This window comes from Oncorhynchus mykiss, chromosome 17, assembly GCF_013265735.2.
Source record: "Oncorhynchus mykiss isolate Arlee chromosome 17, USDA_OmykA_1.1, whole genome shotgun sequence".
Lineage (NCBI taxonomy): Eukaryota > Metazoa > Chordata > Actinopteri > Salmoniformes > Salmonidae > Oncorhynchus > Oncorhynchus mykiss.
The window spans coordinates 19740894-19760306 of NC_048581.1; the positions used below are offsets into that span (position 1 = coordinate 19740894).

At 45.2% G+C, this 19413-nt stretch overlaps 1 protein-coding gene across 1 annotated transcript; it reads left to right on the plus strand.

Annotated features, from left to right (window-relative positions):
• The first annotated feature begins 13367 nt into the window (after window positions 1-13367).
• LOC100305321 (max interacting protein) lies at window positions 13368-18692 on the plus strand. The gene is given in 3 exon segments (NM_001165226.1): window positions 13368-13859; window positions 14228-14333; window positions 18573-18692. Coding segments are annotated over 3 exon segments (213 nt in total). The 5' UTR covers window positions 13368-13786; the 3' UTR covers window positions 18607-18692.
• The last annotated feature ends 721 nt before the right edge of the window (window positions 18693-19413 follow it).

Genomic DNA, 19413 nt, shown 5'->3' on the forward strand with positions numbered 1-19413 from the left:
AACTAACTCATTCTAAACGTTAGTGCTGTAGTTCCAGAGGTGTTACAGTCGTATTACAGCCTGATCCAGCTGAAAGCTTCCTCCAGACAGAGGAAGTCCTTGGAACTGACGACCCATTGGTTGGTAAATATGGGATCATTTGCATGTCAATCTCTTTCTCCAGACAGCAGCGCTTAACTTTGGGCCTCTTCTTCTCCCTACCCTTACACACCTCGACACACACACACACACACACACACACACACACACACACACACACACACACACACACACACACACACACACACACCCACACCCTAAACACACACACACACACACCCACACCCTAAACACACAGCCAGGCTGGCTGCTTGCATGCTCGTCCTCCCTCTCCTCTCCTCTCCCGCTGGGCTGAGTCTTAACCTAATGGGATAGCCATGGTGGAAGTCTCTCCCATAATGGAATAATGAAATCAGAGAGGAGCCAGGGAAAGGTTACCACTCTACAGCGTCCTCAATCTGCAGACTGCAGAGTCTGTCCTTCACCGGGGACAGGAGGGGAGAGAGATATTGGAGAGAGAGATATTGGGAAGGAGGAAGAGGGTATTTAGGTGCGACTTTTTGTCCTGTGTTTCAGAGAGAGGGAGAGAGTAGAGAGAGAGAAAAGGTGGAATGGGGGAGGAGGAGCTACACGCTCTCACAGTCTCACGTCAAGATTAGACGTTCATCCCATGTTTCTCAAACATAACATTTCTAAGTTGTTCATTACATTACATTTCTTAGTGTTGAAGGTTACGTTCAGGCATTAACTTTGAATTTTTAAGGTTAGGGTTAAGTATAGGCAGTAGCTCGGAATTCTTAAAGTTAGGCATTAAGTCCGAATGGTTAAGGTAAGGGTTAAGGGTTAAGGGTTAAGGGTTAAGGATTGGCTTAAAACAAAAAAAAAAAACTTTCTATTGCTGGATTTGAACATACAACCTTTGGAATCCACCATCCCCATCCACAACACCCTAGAAAAACCGAAACCTACTTGAAGGTAACAGTGCTCACTGTTGCCCCTAGTGGCCAGTTCCCACCTCATCTCCCGACGTCCCCAGACATGGATGGACGTGGAATACTGACTTGTATCACGGGGGACCTGGCTGGGAGGAGTATGTTGAGAGAAGGACAGAGGGATAGTGGGAGAAGGAGTGAGAGAATGGGAAAGGATAAGTGTGGGTTGAATGTGTTGGTTTAATCAAATCACCACCAGCCAGCCATCTTCCATGCATTGACTCATCACCATTAGACTGGTGAACAGGAATTGAATGTACCCATGGAAAGGCCAAACTTGACATCATTGAAGAGCATAGCTTTCCTAGATAGACTCACACTGCAGCAGTTGTTGTTTTTCGTCTGTACTCTAGTGAGCTGTTTGTCATGAAACCTGAAAATGGACTGTGTTTACACTAAAGGAATAAAACGACACAATGGAAACATTGAGGGAGAGAAACACATAAAGGTACTTGGCCCAACTGGGAAATAAGAAGAAAACGCCACCAATGGCAGGACGGAGGATCACGCTCAATCCGTGCTTGTGTGTGTGGGTGTGCCGATGTGTGTCTGCGTTCATGCGTGTGTGTGTGTCTGTGTTCATGCGTGTGTGTGCGCAATCGTCAGGATTTCATAAGGGACAGGAAGTGGGAGTGGTGACGAGTGGAAGGGCTGTGAAAACGACAGAGGGAGGATTCCCACAGCACTCCTCCTCTCCTCTCCTCCTCTCTTCCTCCTGTTCTCATGTGGGTCCACTCAGCACTTTAAGAATCACACCATATATGTCTCAAGGGCCACCGACTCTAACTCAGGAATTACAGAGAAATGAGAGAAGGAAAGAGAGGAGGAGGGGAAGAAAGAGATATAGAGACAGACTGAGACAGAGACAGACAAAAAGGAGTCTGAGCAAGGGAGACTGAGAGATGACAGTCTCCCTTTCCTCCCTCCCTGCCTTCGCTCTTCCATCCCTTCCTCCCTCCTTTCCTCCATCCCTCCCCCAATCCATTCCAGGTCATTAGCAGCTCTTTCAACCTGTTCTCTCTCTCTTTAATCTTCTCCTCTTCCCCTCTAATTTGCACAGAGAGACACACCGCCAATGACTTCCTGGTTAATTCTGCTGGACAGGACAGGAGGAACATTTTAAGGAAGCGCACGGTCAGTAGGGAGAGAGAGGGGGGGGTGAGAGGATCAGAGAGAGAGGACAGAGAGAGAGAGCGAGAGAGAGAGGGGGGGGTGAGAGGATCAGAGAGAGAGAACAGAGACAGAGAGAGAGAGAGGAAGGAGACAGAGAAGGAGAGAGAGAGCAGTCTGAGGGCAATGTAAACATACGTTTCCCATGCCAGTAAAGCCCTTAAATTGAATTGAATTGAGAAGGAAACAGAGAAGGAGAGAGATATAGAAAAAGAGAGAGGGGGGGGGGGGGAGATAGAGACAGCAGTCTGAGGGCCTGTGGCTGTTGGTTGATGACAGGTTAGCTGAAAGACCAAAGCAAACCGTTTCATTATGAGAGGAGAGGTGACATGCTGAGTGTGTGTCTGTTCTTTATGTCTCTCTCAGTGTGTGTCTGTGTCTCTTCTGTATTGCACTCACTTTATCTAGGTCTCTGTCTGTCTGTCTGTCTGTCTGTCTGTCTGTCTGTCTGTCTGTCTGTCTGTCTGTCTGTCTCTCACTCTCCCTTGAAAGTGCTTGTATGTGCGTGTTTGTGTGTGCTCTTGGACATGCATGCGTGACTTTGCCTTTGTGTTTCTCTCTCTTTGTGTGTGTGTGTGTGTGTGTGTGTGTGTGTGCGTGCGTGCGTGCGTGCGTGCGTGCATAAGGGTGTGTGTGTGTATAAGGGTGTGTGTGTAAGGGTGTGTGAGGGGCAGGGTGTCTTTCTTTCCTCTTTCCCATTGTCACCAGATGTCACTTCATGGGAACATACTGAAACAATGGTCACCACAAGCAAAAGGCCAATTGCCTGGGGACAGAGAGAAGTCACTCTCTTCCAACAGGTTTCCATTTTCTACAGGTTGGGTGTTTGTGTGTGTGTGTGTGTGTGTGTGTGTGTGTGTGTGTGTGTGTGTGTGTGTGTGTGTGTGTGTGTGTGTGTGTGTGTGTGTGTGTGTGTGTGTGTGTGTGTGTGTGTGTGTGTGTGTGTGTGTGTGTGTGAGTGAGTGAGTGAGTGCAGCGTGTGTGACTGTGTCTGTGAGAATGAACATCGAGTCACAATGAAAACAGTCGTAATGAAAATAGAGTCACAATGAAAATGCGAGTTGTAGCCTAGCAGCAGAGTATTGGGGACTGGAGTTGTAGCCTAGCAGCAGAGTATTGGGGACTGGAGTTGTAGCCTAGCAGCAGAGTATTGGGGACTGGAGTTGTAGCCTAGCAGCAGAGTATTGGGGACTGGAGTTGTAGCCTAGCAGCAGAGTATTGGGGACTGGAGTTGTAGCCTAGCAGCAGAGTATTGGGGACTGGAGTTGTAGCCTAGCAGCAGAGTATTGGGGACTGGAGCTGTAGCCTAGCAGCAGAGTATTGGGGACTGGAGCTGTAGCCTAGCAGCAGAGTATTGGGGACTGGAGTTGTAGCCTAGCAGCAAAGTATTGGGGACTGGAGTTGTAGCCTAGCAGCAGAGTATTGGGGACTGGAGTTGTAGCCTAGCAGCAGAGTATTGGGGACTGGAGTTGTAGCCTAGCAGCAGAGTATTGGGGACTGGAGTTGTAGTCTAGCAGCAGAGTATTGGGGACTGGAGCTGTAGCCTAGCAGCAGAGTATTGGGGACTGGAGCTGTAGCCTAGCAGCAGAGTATTGGGGACTGGAGTTGTAGCCTAGCAGCAGAGTATTGGGGACTGGAGTTGTAGCCTAGCAGCAGAGTATTGGGGACTGGAGTTGTAGCCTAGCAGCAGAGTATTGGGGACTGGAGCTGTAGCCTAGCAGCAGAGTATTGGGGACTGGAGTTGTAGCCTAGCAGCAGAGTATTGGGGACTGGGGCTGTAGCCTAGCAGCAGAGTATTGGGGACTGGAGTTGTAGCCTAGCAGCAGAGTATTGGGGACTGGAGTTGTAGCCTAGCAGCAGAGTATTGGGGACTGGAGTTGTAGCCTAGCAGCAGAGTATTGGGGACTGGAGTTGTAGCCTAGCAGCAGAGTATTGGGGACTGGAGTTGTAGCCTAGCAGCAGAGTATTGGGGACTGGAGCTGTAGCCTAGCAGCAGAGTATTGGGGACTGGGGCTGTAGCCTAGCAGCAGAGTATTGGGGACTGGGGCTGTAGCCTAGCAGAAGAGTATTGGGGACTGGGGCTGTAGCCTAGCAGCAGAGTATTGGGGACTGGAGCTGTAGCCTAGCAGCAGAGTATTGGGGACTGGAGTTGTAGCCTAGCAGCAGAGTATTGGGGACTGGAGCTGTAGCCTAGCAGCAGAGTATTGGGGACTGGGGCTGTAGCCTAGCAGCAGAGTATTGAGGACTGGAGCTGTAGCCTAGCAGAAGAGTATTGGGGACTGGGGCTGTAGCCTAGCAGCAGAGTATTGGGGACTGGAGCTGTAGCCTAGCAGCAGAGTATTGGGGACTTGAGCTGTAGCCTAGCATCAGAATGAGAATATCCTTTAAGCCCAAGATAATATACAGGAAGTCTTTCAGGAAGACCTATTAGCCAAACAAAAGAAAATGGGCCTGACTGACTGATATCTGATGTCTGATCAGTCACATAATTGGAGAGATTAACATCTAGGGTACAATCCCTGACAAATCAGAGAGACCCGTAGGTCTATAGCTTGTTGGGCCCATGGGAAAACAAGCTACATTGATTAGCTGACGTAACTGTTAGCTAGCTAGCTGGTGTCAACGGGAGGTCATGTGAAGTGAAAAACTCCCACCAACAAAACACTTTGTCACTCCCACTGTTGTGTTGCTTTTATGAGAAAGCGCCGTCATGACGGACGATGTCTCTGAATGCCCGTGGGATAGAGTACACACAGACACCTGTACAAGCTAGCTTGTATTGGCTTTACTTAGTGTGGGTGTCAGTCAATGGAACAAACAGAGACAAATCATGTAACTTATTTGTTTTCAGGAATGGGCAAACAGGATTTGCGTGTGTGTGTGTGTGTTTGTGTGTGTGTGTGTGTGTGCTTCTTTACGCGTGTGTGTGCTTCTTTGAGTGTGTGTGTGCGTGCGTGCGTGCGTGCGTGCGTGCGTGCGTGTGTGTGTGTGTGTGTGTGTGTGGAGTAGACCTCCATCGTCCATCGCTCACACATAAGCCGGGTATTAAAGTCAATAATCATTACAATCATGTAATTAAGCATATGGACAAAACAACAACACAACGACTAAGAGGAAACCTTGTGCTTTTTACAGCACGAGATAGTTATTTTTACCCGGTACATAGTCTACATGTTGAGACATGTACATGTTCTTTTAAATCTACTTCAAACACACACACACACACACACACACACACATACACACACACACACACACTGAGGGGTTAAACAGGGTCCCTGTTAACAACACTAGTGGACAAGAGGACAGACCAAATAGGAAGAACAGAGTTGATTTACACACCTGTTTTAAATGGGCTTTGGGGTCAAAGGGTGTTGGGAGTGTGACACTAAAACAGAAGAGTACTTTTGAGGGCTTGTGTGGGGTCAAAGATAGGACTTTAGGGATGTAAAAAGGCCTGTTGAGTGACAGCTCTTACGTGTCGTAACTGAGGTCAATCTGAAGGGTCATGTTTTCCATCAGAAGACATCAAATCAAATCCAATGCTATTCGTCACATGCTTCATAAACAACAGGTGTAGACTAACAGTGAAATGCTTACTTACGGCCCTTCCCAACAATGTAGAGAGAAAGAAAATGGACAAAGAAAAGTAAAACGTAATAATAAAAGTAATAATAGTGTAGATACACAGTAGTGATAATGTGTCTATATACACAGGTACTAGTGCTGAGTCCATGTGCAGGGGGTACGAGGTAACTGAGGTAGATATGTACATATAACTCGGAACAAAGCGACAGATCGTAAACAGCAGCAGCGTCATGTGACATGTCATGTGATGAGTTCTCTCTCTCCCTCTCAGTGAGTTAAAATGTCGGTAGCTAGATAACTGACGGATGTTAGCTAATTACCCATAAACAGCCAGTGCTGTAGGTGTCCTCGGAGGAGAATGATGTGAATCGCTGACATTTACCAAAATGTCACTGAGGTTTTGCAGGGAAGTAATAATAAAGTTTGTTTTATATTGTGTCAGTGTATCTCTCTTTCTTTCTTTCTTTCTTTCTTTCTTTCTTTCTTTCTTTCTTTCTATCTATCTGTCTCTCTGTCTCTCTGTCACTCTCTCTATCTCTCTCTGTGTGTCTTACCCTCTGTAGAGGTTTCCTCTTAGTCGTTGTGTTGTTGTTTTGTCCATATCCTCAATTACATGAATATAATGATTATTGACTTGAATTCCCTGCTATGTATGAGCGACGGACGATGGAGGTCTAAACATAGACACATACACACACTCTTTCTTTCTCTCTCTCCCCCCTCTCCCCCTCTCTCTCTCTCTCTCCCCCTCCCCTCTCTCTCTCTGTCTCTCCCTCCCCACTCTCTCTCTCCCTCTCTCTCTCTCTCGCTCTCTCCCCTTCTCTCTCTGTCTCACCCTCCCCACTCTCTCTCTCTCTCTCTCCCTCCCCACTCTCTCTCTCTGTCTCCCCCCTATCGTTCTCTCTCTCTGTCTCTCCCTCCCCACTCTCTCTCTCCCTCTCTCTCTCTCCCCCCCTCTCTCTCTCTCCCTCCCCACTCCCTCTCTCCCTCTCTCCCTCTCTCTCTCTCTCTCTCTCTCTCTCTCTCTCTCTCTGTCTCTCCCTCCTCTCTCTCTCTCTCTCTCTCTCTCTCTCTCTCTCCCTCCCTCTCTCTCTCTCTCTCTCTCTCTCTCTCTCTCTCTCTCTCTCTGTCTCTCTCTCTCCCTCTCTCTCTCTCTCTGTCTCTCCCTCCCCACTCTCTCTCTCTCTCTCTCTCTGTCTCTCCCTCCCCTCTCTCTCTCTCTCTCTCTGTCTCTCCCTCCCCTCTCTCTCTCTCTCTCTCTCTGTCTCTCTCTCTCTCTCTCTCTCTCTCTCTCTGTCTCTCTCTCCCTCTCTCTCTCTCTCTGTCTCTCCCTCCCCACTCTCTCTCTCCCTCTGTCTCGCTCTCTCTCTCTGTCTAACCCTCTCTTCATTCCCAAACCCATAACTGTGTGTTATTGTGAGCCATATGGATATTATATGTTCAATGTTGTTTTTTATGCTCCTTTCCTGCAAAACCAATTGCCCTCTGGGACAAATAAAGTTGAAACCTGATTATTACTGTGTTTTATATTGTGCCAATGCATCTCCCCTCTCTCTCCCCTCTCTTTCTTCCTGCCTCTATCCCTCCTGCCCCTCTCTCTCTCTCTCTCTCTTTCTCTCTCCCCCACCTCTCTCTTTCTCTCTGTATCTCTCTCTTTCATCAATGCTTCTAATATGTCCCTTCCACAGAGACACTGAAGTGTGAGGATGACAAAAAAATGATGCAAAAACGGGTCAGGAAATAAGAGGCTTCCGGTAAATTCACCAGCAGTGGACAAAATGATGGGATCCTGAAACTAAATGCTAACCACCTACTCAGACATTAACAGAGATTGTTTCCCCAACATTACTGAAGGTGTATCATGCCCCCAGTTTCCATTACAGCCCACTGTTTTTAATCAAAACAAGTTAACTGATATGACTCATTTAATGTGTTTTGACAAGAATTCCGGGCTGCAATTTTCATTACAAAAACAGCCCTAATATCCCCAATTGAGACATTAGTCTTGGCATAGCATTTCAACATGTTTAGGGACAATCTGAAATGGCCCCCTATTTCCTAGTGTACTAGTATAACCCCTATAGTGCACTACTAGGATGCCATTTCAACAGTCTGAGTCTGTCCTTAGGCCTCGCTGTAAGGGATGAGCTGGTTGTTATGGTCGCCAGTTAAGCCTAGAAGAATGAGCTGTAGTTATTGGAATAGTTGACCTGGGTTATCCACTGGTGCCCTGGTGTTGGGGGACCCACCCTGCATGGTTTGTTAGTCATCATCTATGGCTTAAAGCAAGGGTGTGTGTGTGTGTGTGTGTGTGTGTGTGTGTGTGTGTGTGTGTGTGTGCGTGTGCGTGCGTGCGTGCGTGCGTGCGGGCGTGCGTGCGGGAGTGTGTGTAAGCTAGGCTCCCTTGTTTTGTCACGGGAATTACCCTTTAATTAAAGAACATAGAGCTTGTTTTAATTTAAATGATAACTTGGAGGGGAAGGGTTGACCCGTGTCATAAGAGGAGGGTTGGAGGGTTGTAAACAGCATGACTCCACCCCTTGGTGGTGGGTCAGGGGTGTGTGTGTGTGTGTGTGTGTGTGTGTGTGTGTGTGTGTGTGTGTGTGTGTGTGTGTGTGTGTGTGTGTGTTTTGTAAGGGGCATGGTTCCACCCCTTAGTGGGTCAGTAGTGTGTCTTTGGCTTTTTCAGACACCACTCAATCAGCCCCGAGCTATGGCCTTCTCATAAGCCTTTTTCCCACACTGGAGACCAGCGCTGTCTGTCTGTCCACTTTAGCAATTGAAAGTCTGACTCCTATGATTTGGGATATTCCATTGTTCCATCTTGGATATCTGATTGGTCAAATATTAGACTTCATATTACAATGAACAAACTGCACCCATTTACCTCGAAACACAGGGAAGTTATTTTGATTTATTTATTTTTAATTTAACCTTTATTTAACTAGGCAAGTCAGTTAAGAACAAATTCTTATTTACAATGACGGCCTACCCAAAGGCAAAAGGCCTCCTGCGGTGACGTGGGTCTGGGATTTTAAAAAATTAAAAATAATGCAATATAAATATAGGACAAAACAGACATCACAACAAGAGGGACACAACACTACATAAAGAGAGACCTAAGACAACAACATAACAGCAAAACATGACAACACAGCATGGTAGCAACACAACATGACAACACAGCATGGTAGCAACACAACATGACAACACAGCATGGTAGCAACACAACATGACAACACAGCATGGTAGCAACACAACATGACAACACAACATGACAACACAGCATGGTAGCAACACAACATGGTACAAACATTATTGGGCAAAGCCAACAGCACAAAGGTCAAGAGGGTAGAGACAACAATGCATCACACAAAGCAGCCACAACTGTCAGTAAGAGTGTCCATGATTGAGTCTTAGAATGAAGAGATTGAGATAAAACTGTCCAGTTTGAGAGTCTGTTGCAGCCTGTTCCAGTCGCTAGCTGCAGCGAACTGAAAAGACGAGCGACCCAGTGCTTTGCTCTGAGGACCTTTAACAGAATGTGACTGGCAGAACGGATGTTGTATGTGGACGATGAGGGCTGCAGTAGATATCTCAGATAGGGGAGGAGCGGGGCCTAAGAGGGTTTTATAAATAAGCATCAACCAGTGGGTCTTGCAACGGGTATATAGAGATGACCAGTTTACAGAGGAGTATAGAGTGCAGTGATGTGTCCTATAAGGAGCATTAGTAGAAAATCTGATGGCTGAATGGTAAAGAACTCATAGAATTCTGAATTTGAAACTCCTACATAAGCTACTCGTATATAGGCCTACTAATATTCTGGAGCGTTTTATTTATAGATCCATTCATTTCATAAATGCAACACCTTCAAACAAGGCCACTGAGCCAGAGCAGACCAGACCAGGGCAGCTAGCTCTGTCCCTCAAATGGCTTACGTCCTTTCCTTCCTCTTTTCCCTCTACGCAGCAGGGCATGACAGAGAGGGGATGGACTCTGTCGTGGTTCCCTTGTGCGTTGGACTTAAAACCTTTCTCTGTGAACCTTACATCAAACACCCATGGCCCACTGCTGCTGCTTTGAAGTGGTGTGTGTTTGTGTGTGTGTGTGTGTGTGTGTGTGTGTGTGTGTGTGTGTGTGTGTGTGTGTGTGTGTGTGTGTGTGTGTGTGTGTGTGTGTGTGTGTGTGTGTATGTGTGTGTGTGTGTGTGTGTGTGTGTGTGTGTGTGTGTGTGTGTGTGTGTGTGTGTGTGTGTGTGTGTGTGTGTGTGTGTGTGTGTGTGTGTGTGTGTGTGTGTGTGTGTGTGTGTATGTGTGTTTGTGTGTGTGTGTGTGTGTGTGTGTTTGAAGTAGATTTCAAAGAGGAGAGAGCTCTGTCTCAACATGTAGGCTATGTACCGGGTAAAAAGAACTATCTCGTGCTGTAAAAAGCTAAAAGGCTCCTGGGAAATGGGCAAAGAATCAAGGGTAATCAGTTCCTTCCATTCCAGGCAGTCACACAAAAAAATTGAGTACTTTTCCCTCTTTTTCAAAGGAATGCTCCTTCCTGGTTGAAGTTCGAGAAGACTGGAGTTTTTTCTAGCCTATTCAGGCAGGCCATACATCAAAACTAATTTTATTTGTCACATGCGCCGAATACAACAGCTGTAGTAGACCTTACAGTGAAATGCTTACTTACAAGCCCTTAACCAACAATGCAGTTTTAAGAAAAAGACCTAAAAGATATATAAATAAAAGTAACAAATAACTAAAGAGCAGCAGTAAATAACAATAGTGAGGCTATATACAGGGGGTACCAGTACAGAATCAATGTGCGGGGGTTAGTCGAGGTAATATGCACATGTAGGTAGAGTTATTAAAGTGGTTATGCATAGGTAATAACAGAGAGTAGCAGCAGAGTAAAAGAGGGGAGGGGGGCAATGCAAATAGTCTGGGTAGCCATTTGATTAGCTGTTCAGGAGTCTTATGGCTTGGGGGTAGAAGCTGTTTAGAAGCCTCTTGGACCTAGACGTGGTGCTCCGGCACCGCTTGCCGTGCGGTAGCAGAGAGAACAGTCTATGACTAGGGTGTCTGGAGTCTTTGACAATTTTTAGGGCCTTCCTCTGACACCACCTGGTATAGACCTGGATGGCAGGAAGCTTGGCCCCAGTGATGTACTGGGCTGTACACACTACCCTCTGTAGTGCCTTGTGGTCGGAGGCCGAGCAGTTGCCATACCAGACAGTGATGCAACCAGTCAGGATGTTCTCGATGGTGCAGCTGTAGCACATTTTGAGGATCTGAGGACCCATGCCAAACCTTTTCAGTCACATGTTGCATACACCTGGACCTGGTCCAGAAAGACAACAATAGTCTGAATATAGACTAAATGAATGTGACCTATTAAAGTAATCCTTCATTCACATTACCTTAGTGATGTGAACAAAACAGCCTCCATGAGTCAAAAGGAACACCAAAATATAATCGTATTGCATACAGTGCTTACAGCCACCTTATCCACCAACTCTAATAGTTTTCATTCTGTTGCTATCATAAAGAAATATTGGAGTAATATTGTTTGTAGTCTACAAAATCTGGGGGCCAAAGAGACGTAGAGACAACCGTCGGCAGGAACATACCTTGAAAAGCCGGCGCCAGGACCATGCGGCGTTCATCAGGCAGATGCAGGCTCTCCGTGTGCCCCATGCGCCACAATCCTCCAAGCACCGTTTCGTGCATTGTAACCTGCATTCATAAAAGCCCTTATCACCACCAAGAAGCAAAGGAGCCTCTACTGCTAGCTGCCTTTCAGTTTATTTTCCTACTGGAAAAGTAGCCGGCAAAGCAGTCCAAGTGAACGAAAATGGCCAGAAGTGATAGGCAGAAAAGAGAGTTGAAGAGCGAATATGTGTTTTTGGACTCCGAAACGTCTATGGATCGGCAAGATTTTGATATGTCTAGATGCTCTATCAATGACGTATTCAACTCCAGAGACTGCGCTTCTTCTCCATTGAGTCAGATTGATACTTTTCTGAAAAACGTTCAAGTTTTGCTGGAAGCAGCAAGTTTTATCGAGAACGCCGAGAGGAAGGATGGAAGTAAGTTTATTTTGTGTAACGGTTCCCCCCCAGTAATATTCAGGGAAACAAGAGTTTCATTGTCAACAGACGCGAGACAACAAAGGGCTGAGTTCATTCAACTGATCTACTTATTATTCTCATGCATTATTATGCACTCGCGCTGATATTGCACTGCACTAATAGCATAATATTCTGAATGTAATACATTATCTATTACTTTCCCTGTAGCCTAAATTTCTGATATGATTAAGATATATTTATTTTTGTTGGTTGTACGTTTTTCTACCCCTACAAAGCATAATTTGCTTTGCACCTGCTCACTGTAACAATTTCATAATTTATCCTAAATTCCTATTTCACCACATAGGCCTATTTCACCACATAGGCCAGGCCACTGACAAAGCCTAGATTGATTAAACCCCACAATGGTTTTGGGTGTGGGTGCACAGAACATTGTATTGGCCACTACTTTGAGATTAGATATATCTGACCACAGCATCGCAGCGCCCTCCAACTCATTTTTGGGTGACGTCATAGTGCCCCGCATCTTTCTCTGTAGCCTAAACAGCTCGATTGTTGGGGGGGAGAGATAGGCCTATTGTTAGATGTTTGCACATATTTAAAATAGGATGCTTTTTCTCACTATTTTGACGCTAGCCTAGAGCACCTGGTTTCAGTTGTATTGCTTTATATTTAGGTTCATTGTGCAATAGTTTCACAATCTGTAAATCTCAATCTCAAAATGATTTTGTTGATTAGATGCTTGCCTACATTATTCGATTTTTAAAATAAAAAATACTTTCTTTTGTACACTATTTATGTATCAGGTTATTGCAAAAAGTGTAATATAATAATTAAGTTTCAAAGTTACACAAAATGGATTACTGTTCTCTTATTATCTAACAAATAATGAGATCTTTCGTGCAACACTTTCATCTCCTCTTTTTCCTACCCGATTGTTGTTGCTTCCTGATACTTGCGGGTTTTCCACATGGCGCGAAATCCCTTTGTGATTGGTCAAGTGCAAGTTCGCATGAGATGCCTGTCACAAGGTATCACCAATCGAACGTCTCCTTTGCGGTGATGTAATTTGTTGCTGGGCCTGGCTTCAGTCGGCTGGTACACCCCCACTCTGGTGTTGATTCATGGGACTTGCAGTCTTTTTGTGCCAGAAATGAAAGCGAGAAGAGATATGATCATCAAGAATAGCATACAGACCTGCAGTCCAGTGGACAATATTCATGTTTGATGTATTTATATATATAATATGACATTTGTAATGTCTTTATTGTTTTGAAACTTCTGTATGTGCAATGTTTATTGTTCATTTGTATTGTTTATTTCACTTTTGTATATTATCTACCTCACTTGCTTTGGCAATGTTAACACGTTTCCCATGCCAATAAAGCCCCTTGAATTGAATTGATCAGTAGAATAAAGACTACATATCCCATAAAGCTTTGCGTCGAGACCAGCCCCCAGCTTGTGATAGGTCTTCGCCCCTCAGCTGTGGAGCTGGGTAAACAAACTGGGAGGACTGAACACAGGCAGCAGCAGGGACTTTTCAGGCTTTGGGTGGACATTTGATGTAGTTTCTATTCATTTTATACCATTTGTAACTGTTTTTCCTGAATACTTTGAATACTTTGCCACACTCGTTTTTCGATTTTTGAAACGGCTGAAAACCTGAATCACTAGGCTGCTACCTGTGTTGCATATTAAAACTGGGCAGATATTTTTCGACAGGGCTTTTAATTACAGAGCCAGCAAACAAAATAGCTAACAAGACGAAGACATTCATGAAGTAACGTTTTGTGTTATACTCAACGAGGAACAATTATTCCGATTTTGGATCTTGAACCGCAATAGTACCTGTCTTTGAAATAGTATCACAAGTTGTAGAAAGGTTTCGCTAACGTTCGCTAGCTCCAGCAGAATGACGGCAGTGCAGTTGATGAACATCCAGAGGTTATTGGAAGCGGCAGAATATCTTGATAGAAGGGAGAAAGGTATGCAAAATAAAAACACGTTACACATTTGTGGTTAGATGACGTTCATTTGATTATGTAGGTTAATTTGTGTCGTTTCAGAGTTGTAAATAATTTGCTTGTCATGTTTGACAACTTTAAAATACACCACAGACAAATGTAGCTAGGCTATGTGAGTGTTCTGTGTGTGTGTTGATGCTGTTTTCAAGCGTCATCGCCGAAAAACAAACTATTCATTCCGTAAACGGTAGATGTGTGGGTGGCATGAGTTGCCCCATATATTCAGATGACCTAGCACCGACATTGTATATATTTTTCCGTTGTTTACAAAATGTTGCATGTGGTGGGGGACGGTCCAACTCGCCCTAACCACAATTGTATTTCAACAGAGTGTGAACACGGATATGCATCGACGTTTCCGTCGTCAATTCAGAACACGAACTACCAGAGGCAAAATAAATGTCGAAACAAGAAGTTCCACAATAACCATAACAGGTAAGAAAAACGGCACTTTTGTTGATCAATAGCTTCAAGCATGCATGCGATGCCAATGTGTTATTTACCTGGTTATGTATGTTGATCTAAACAAATAAATTAACTGTCATTCATTTGACTTTCTCAATAATAAGCTGAATGACCGATAACAATGCTGCCATAATGTGATATCACTCGACTGTCAGTGCAACGTTGTAGCCTAACTGCTGGTAAAACAAGCCTAGATGTGGTTGCCACAACACCACTTGAGTGTCTTAACCTACTTCTGCCCTCTGTCGCAGCATGTAAGCTCACTTATAGAACATCGTGGCATGTTATAAGCGGGAGTTAACATATATTCAGAGAAATTGTCCAAGCATAAAATATACACGTGGAATAAAGACCGTGTAGCCTACAAAGAGTGAATGTTAGGGCACTCTTTGCTTGGGGCATGGGGTAGCACTAGCAGATCGAGCTGCTATCATCAGCTGATTGTCAAACTGATGGAGGTTAGGGACTGGGAGAAAATTACAGATGGAGATGGAAAAACAGATGAACACCACAGGGTTTTAAATTATTTTATGTACAAAACAAATCATACTTGGTTATAATATAGTCATTATTACAGTCTTACAACTGTTTGCCATTTTACAGTGTTGAAACATTGGTTAATTCTATATGTTGCTATACTCTTCCCAAGCTATAATATTTGGTTACTTTAATCCCCAACCCTGAAGGGAAAAAGCTCCTATTTGCTGCTGGTGTTATATGTAGGCAGGCTGGTGTTATATGTAGGCAGGCTGGTGTTGTATGTAGGCAGGCTGGTGTTATATGTAGGCAGGCTGGTGTTGTATGTAGGCAGGCTGGTGTTATATGTAGGCAGGTTGGTGTTATATGCAGGCAGGCTGGTGTTGTATGCAGGCAGGTTGGTGTTGTATGTAGGCAGGCTGGTGTTATATGCAGACAGGTTGGTGTTATATGTAGGCAGGTTGGTGTTGTATGCAGGCAGGCTGGTGTTGTATGCAGGCAGGTTGGTGTTATATGTAGGCAGGCTGGTGTTATATGCAGGCAGGCTGGTGTTATATGCAGGCAGGCTGGTGTTATATGTAGGCAGGCTGGTGTTATATGTAGGCAGGTTGGTGTTATATGCAGGCAGGCTGGTGTTGTATGCAGGCAGGTTGGTGTTGTATGTAGGCAGGCTGGTGTTATATGCAGACAGGTTGGTGTTATATGTAGGCAGGTTGGTGTTGTATGCAGGCAGGCTGGTATTATATGTAGGCAGGCTGGTATTATATGTAGGCAGGCTGGTGTTGTATGCAGGCAGGCTGGTGTTATATGTAGGCATGCTGGTGTTGTATGTAGGCAGGCTGGTGTTGTATGTAGGCAGGCTGGTGTTGTATGTAGGCAGGCTGGTGTTGTATGTAGGCAGGCTGGTGTTGTATGTAGGCAGGCTGGTGTTGTATGCAGGCACAAGCAAGGTGAATACATAGAACCTTTTAAAAGACTGTCGATGTGGCTTTATGACCCCCCCCCCCCCCCAATTTATATGTGTAATCTGATTATAACTTAAATGTCTATGCAGTTTATTCTAATGTATAAACATTAGCCATTAGAATGACATTCTACAAAGAGCCTTAGATGAGATTGATACTACTGCACGTAATGCTCTTTCAGAGGAAAATGCATTGAAGACTAGAGGCTGTATAGACTCTAATAGCGTAAGGTGGTGTTTTCGGGTTAAGAACATGGACTGACTATTGTCCTCTACTTATACATCCGTCATGGACAGCCAGCCATGATTCAATCCTACTGAGAGACTGAGGGTCTTTTTCATCTTAAACGTGAGAGGAATGAAAAACAGGAACCAACATTTGACTCACAGCTATAGTGTCGCCTAGTTATGCATGGCAACGATAGTGATCAGATTGGCTCCGGTGTGTGTGTGGCCAGGTAAGGCCTCCTCATTTGTAGCATGTTGAGGCTTATAGGTGACGGGCTTATCTCACTCTCTCTGTCCCTCTTTCGCCCTATACAGCAGGAACATGTTTATCTCATCTTGCAGGGATCCTCCATTCCTCCATTCAAGTCATCCGTATCTGTTGAGCTATAGCTACAGACATTCTGATCGCTCTCTGATAGCTGATTTGATGTGTCCTGTAAACCTACTGTAGAGGGTGATTATACACTATTGTCTACTGTGTAGGCTAGTGCAACCTTTCCCGAACTCAGTCCTCGGGACCCCAAAGGGTGCACGTTTTGTTTTTTGCCCAAACACTACAAAGCCTGAACCAGGGTTCAAATACTATTTGAAATGTTTCAAGTAGTTTTAGAATTAGCTCAAAATGATTTCACTATTCAAATAAATATCACAAATGTATTTTGGGGAGAGGGATATCCAGATAGTCAACATTCTAAATAATCTTGACCAGTGATGCAAAATGCCACATCAGCACACCGTGCACAGTTGTTTTCATGGTGCTGTTATGTTTTTTGTTGGCCAACAGTAGCCTGGGCTAACAACAACAGTGGAAGAGGAGTCTGACGCTCGCCATCATGGAAATGATACTGTGTTGTGTATTGATCTAGGTCATGTCTGATGGACCCTCCGTTGGTGCGTGGCGGGCTGGGGATGTCACTGATTCAGACTGTTGGTCGTCAGCCGCCATTAGAACAACTCAATAGCAGCAGACACAGTTTGTCTGCACCCCTTTAATAGCTCTCCGTCATTTTTTTACAGGGGAGAAATAAACTGTCAGGGGCATAAAGTTTTAACGTTGTATACCAGACGGCTTTGTACAGTTTATGAGCCGAGCTGTAAATGTTGTGGTATTTACACAAATACATGGAGTCTGGCTCCTGGCTGGCTGGTGGACTATAGGCTCTATAGATAAAAACCTTTTGGATTCATCAAGATACGCTTGTGTGTGTGGTGGGTATAGGTTGTGTGTCCATGAGTGTGTGTGTAGCCTAACACGCAGAGCCCAGCACTGCTGTTTATTTATACCACAGAGTTGCAAAAATATTTTGGGTTGAGGATGATGTTTTTCTACATAATTATTTAAAGTTAGCACAGGAAATTGGTTGCAATCTTTGGTCTTGCTCGGCAATGATGGCAGGCTTAGCAGAGACCGGCTTCCCTGGTCCTGAGACCCTGTTAATGAGAAATGACTGTCGCGGTTCAGTTGTTAACCCAGTCTTGCATACACAATAAACACACGAGCAGCAGCGGTGGTAATGTATTCTAATGGAGACATATGGTCTTTTTTATTTACATCAATAATTAAACATAAAAAAAGGATTTGGAGTCGCTCTGAAGAGGTGCCAACTTCCCAGAATCCCTTGTAACCTGGCAGCGTCTTTTTTCCTCCAACTCTGTCTTTCTCCTTCCTCTCTTCCGCGCTCGTCCCTTGTTCCCTGTAGCAGGACAGTCAGCTATCCAATCAGGTCAGCCACTGCAGGCAGAGGCCATTTTTTTGTGTGTGAAAATGTTGCGACTGTAATAGTCCCCCTCCAATAAAGAGAAGTGCCCATATGACCTGGGAACCAATAAACGGTTCCTCCCTGCGGCGAGTGGGTTGAGGAGCTGAGGAGGAGTTTGTTTAAAAAGACACACACACTCTCATACACACACACACACTGGGCGGGCAGGCAGGCCATTTAGGCCAAGGCAGGAGGGCCTGATTATCTTCAATGTGTTGCCATACAAAGAGGCTCTTAGGGGACCACTGAATCACTTTGCATTATTAACACAGCACTGAGTCTGAGGCCTGGACTGACACACACACACACGCCACACTCAGGCAGCCATATACATGGGGCTACATGGGCTATGCACTGTTGGAGGAAGAGGAGGTTGAAGTGTGTGACGATACAGGCCCTTTGTATGGGACTGAAGCCTGGCCGGGCGTATCGACCAATCGCACAGTTCATAGTGCACACTGACTCTCGGCACGGTCTTGGTATGGTACATCACAGTCCAGCTGGCCCGTGTGTGTGTGTTGTTGGTTTGTACAGTACTTCTCAATTGGGATTAATTGATCAGTCCAATTCATTCTAATCAGACCAAGTCAAAGTAAGTGCAGTATGCCACCTATACACTGTCGCCCTCATCTGAATCCGTGGCTGTTTGTTAGAATAGATAGGCCTATTGACTTTTGCATTGAAGCTTGTTTAATTATTGGATGTGTTGAAATGTCACAGGTCTTTGCGATGTGTTGGTTCCTTGGTTAACAAGTTCCTTTCTTGTTTTTCTGTTTGCAGGTCTACACATAATGAGTTGGAGAAGAACAGGTGAGTTGGTCTTTCATTTTCATACTTATTAGACTTAAAACAAAAAGTAAACTTGTCCAAATCTATACTGAAAAGTCCAACTAGCCCCTCAAATTGCACTGAAAAAGCACTTGCTCTTAGCTTGCCAGTTTGGAGCTTTCCACCAGGCAACTTTACCCAGCAACAGGTTATTAAAACCAAAAGTAAGATTTGACCTAGTTCCTCTTAATCTAAGGACATTCCCTTCCTCTCTCCTATACTCCGCCTCTCTCTCTCTCTCTGCCCTCTCTTTCTCCCTTTCTCTGTCTCTGTACTGTCTCTATCTCTGCCCTTTCTCTCTCTCAATCTCTATGCCCTCCCCCTCTCTCTGCCCTCCCCCTCTCTCTATCTCTGCCCTCTCTCTCTCTGTCCTCTCTCTCTCTCTGCCCTCCCTTCCCCTCTCTCTCTCTCTGCCCCCGCTCTCTCTCTCTCTTCTCTCCCTCCTCTCTCTCTCTCTCTGCCCTCCCTCCTCTCTCTATGTTGAGTCTCCACTGTACAGTACATTGGGTTCACTACTCTACAGTACATTGGGTTATGCAATGGGGCCATTGCTAAGGGCTTTGAGTTACACAGTTACAGCTAGGCAGGGTAGGGTAGGGTGCAAGCACAGCAGACTGGGCCTGAAACCAGAGGCATTTGCAGCATCTCAAATGGCACCCTATTCCCTATAAAGTGTAAAACTTTTCATCCGGCCCCATAGGGCACTATATAGGGAATATGGTACAATTTAGTCCCCTGTCAAAAATAGTGCACTGCTTAGTAAATAGGGTGCCATTTCAGACACACCCAGGGT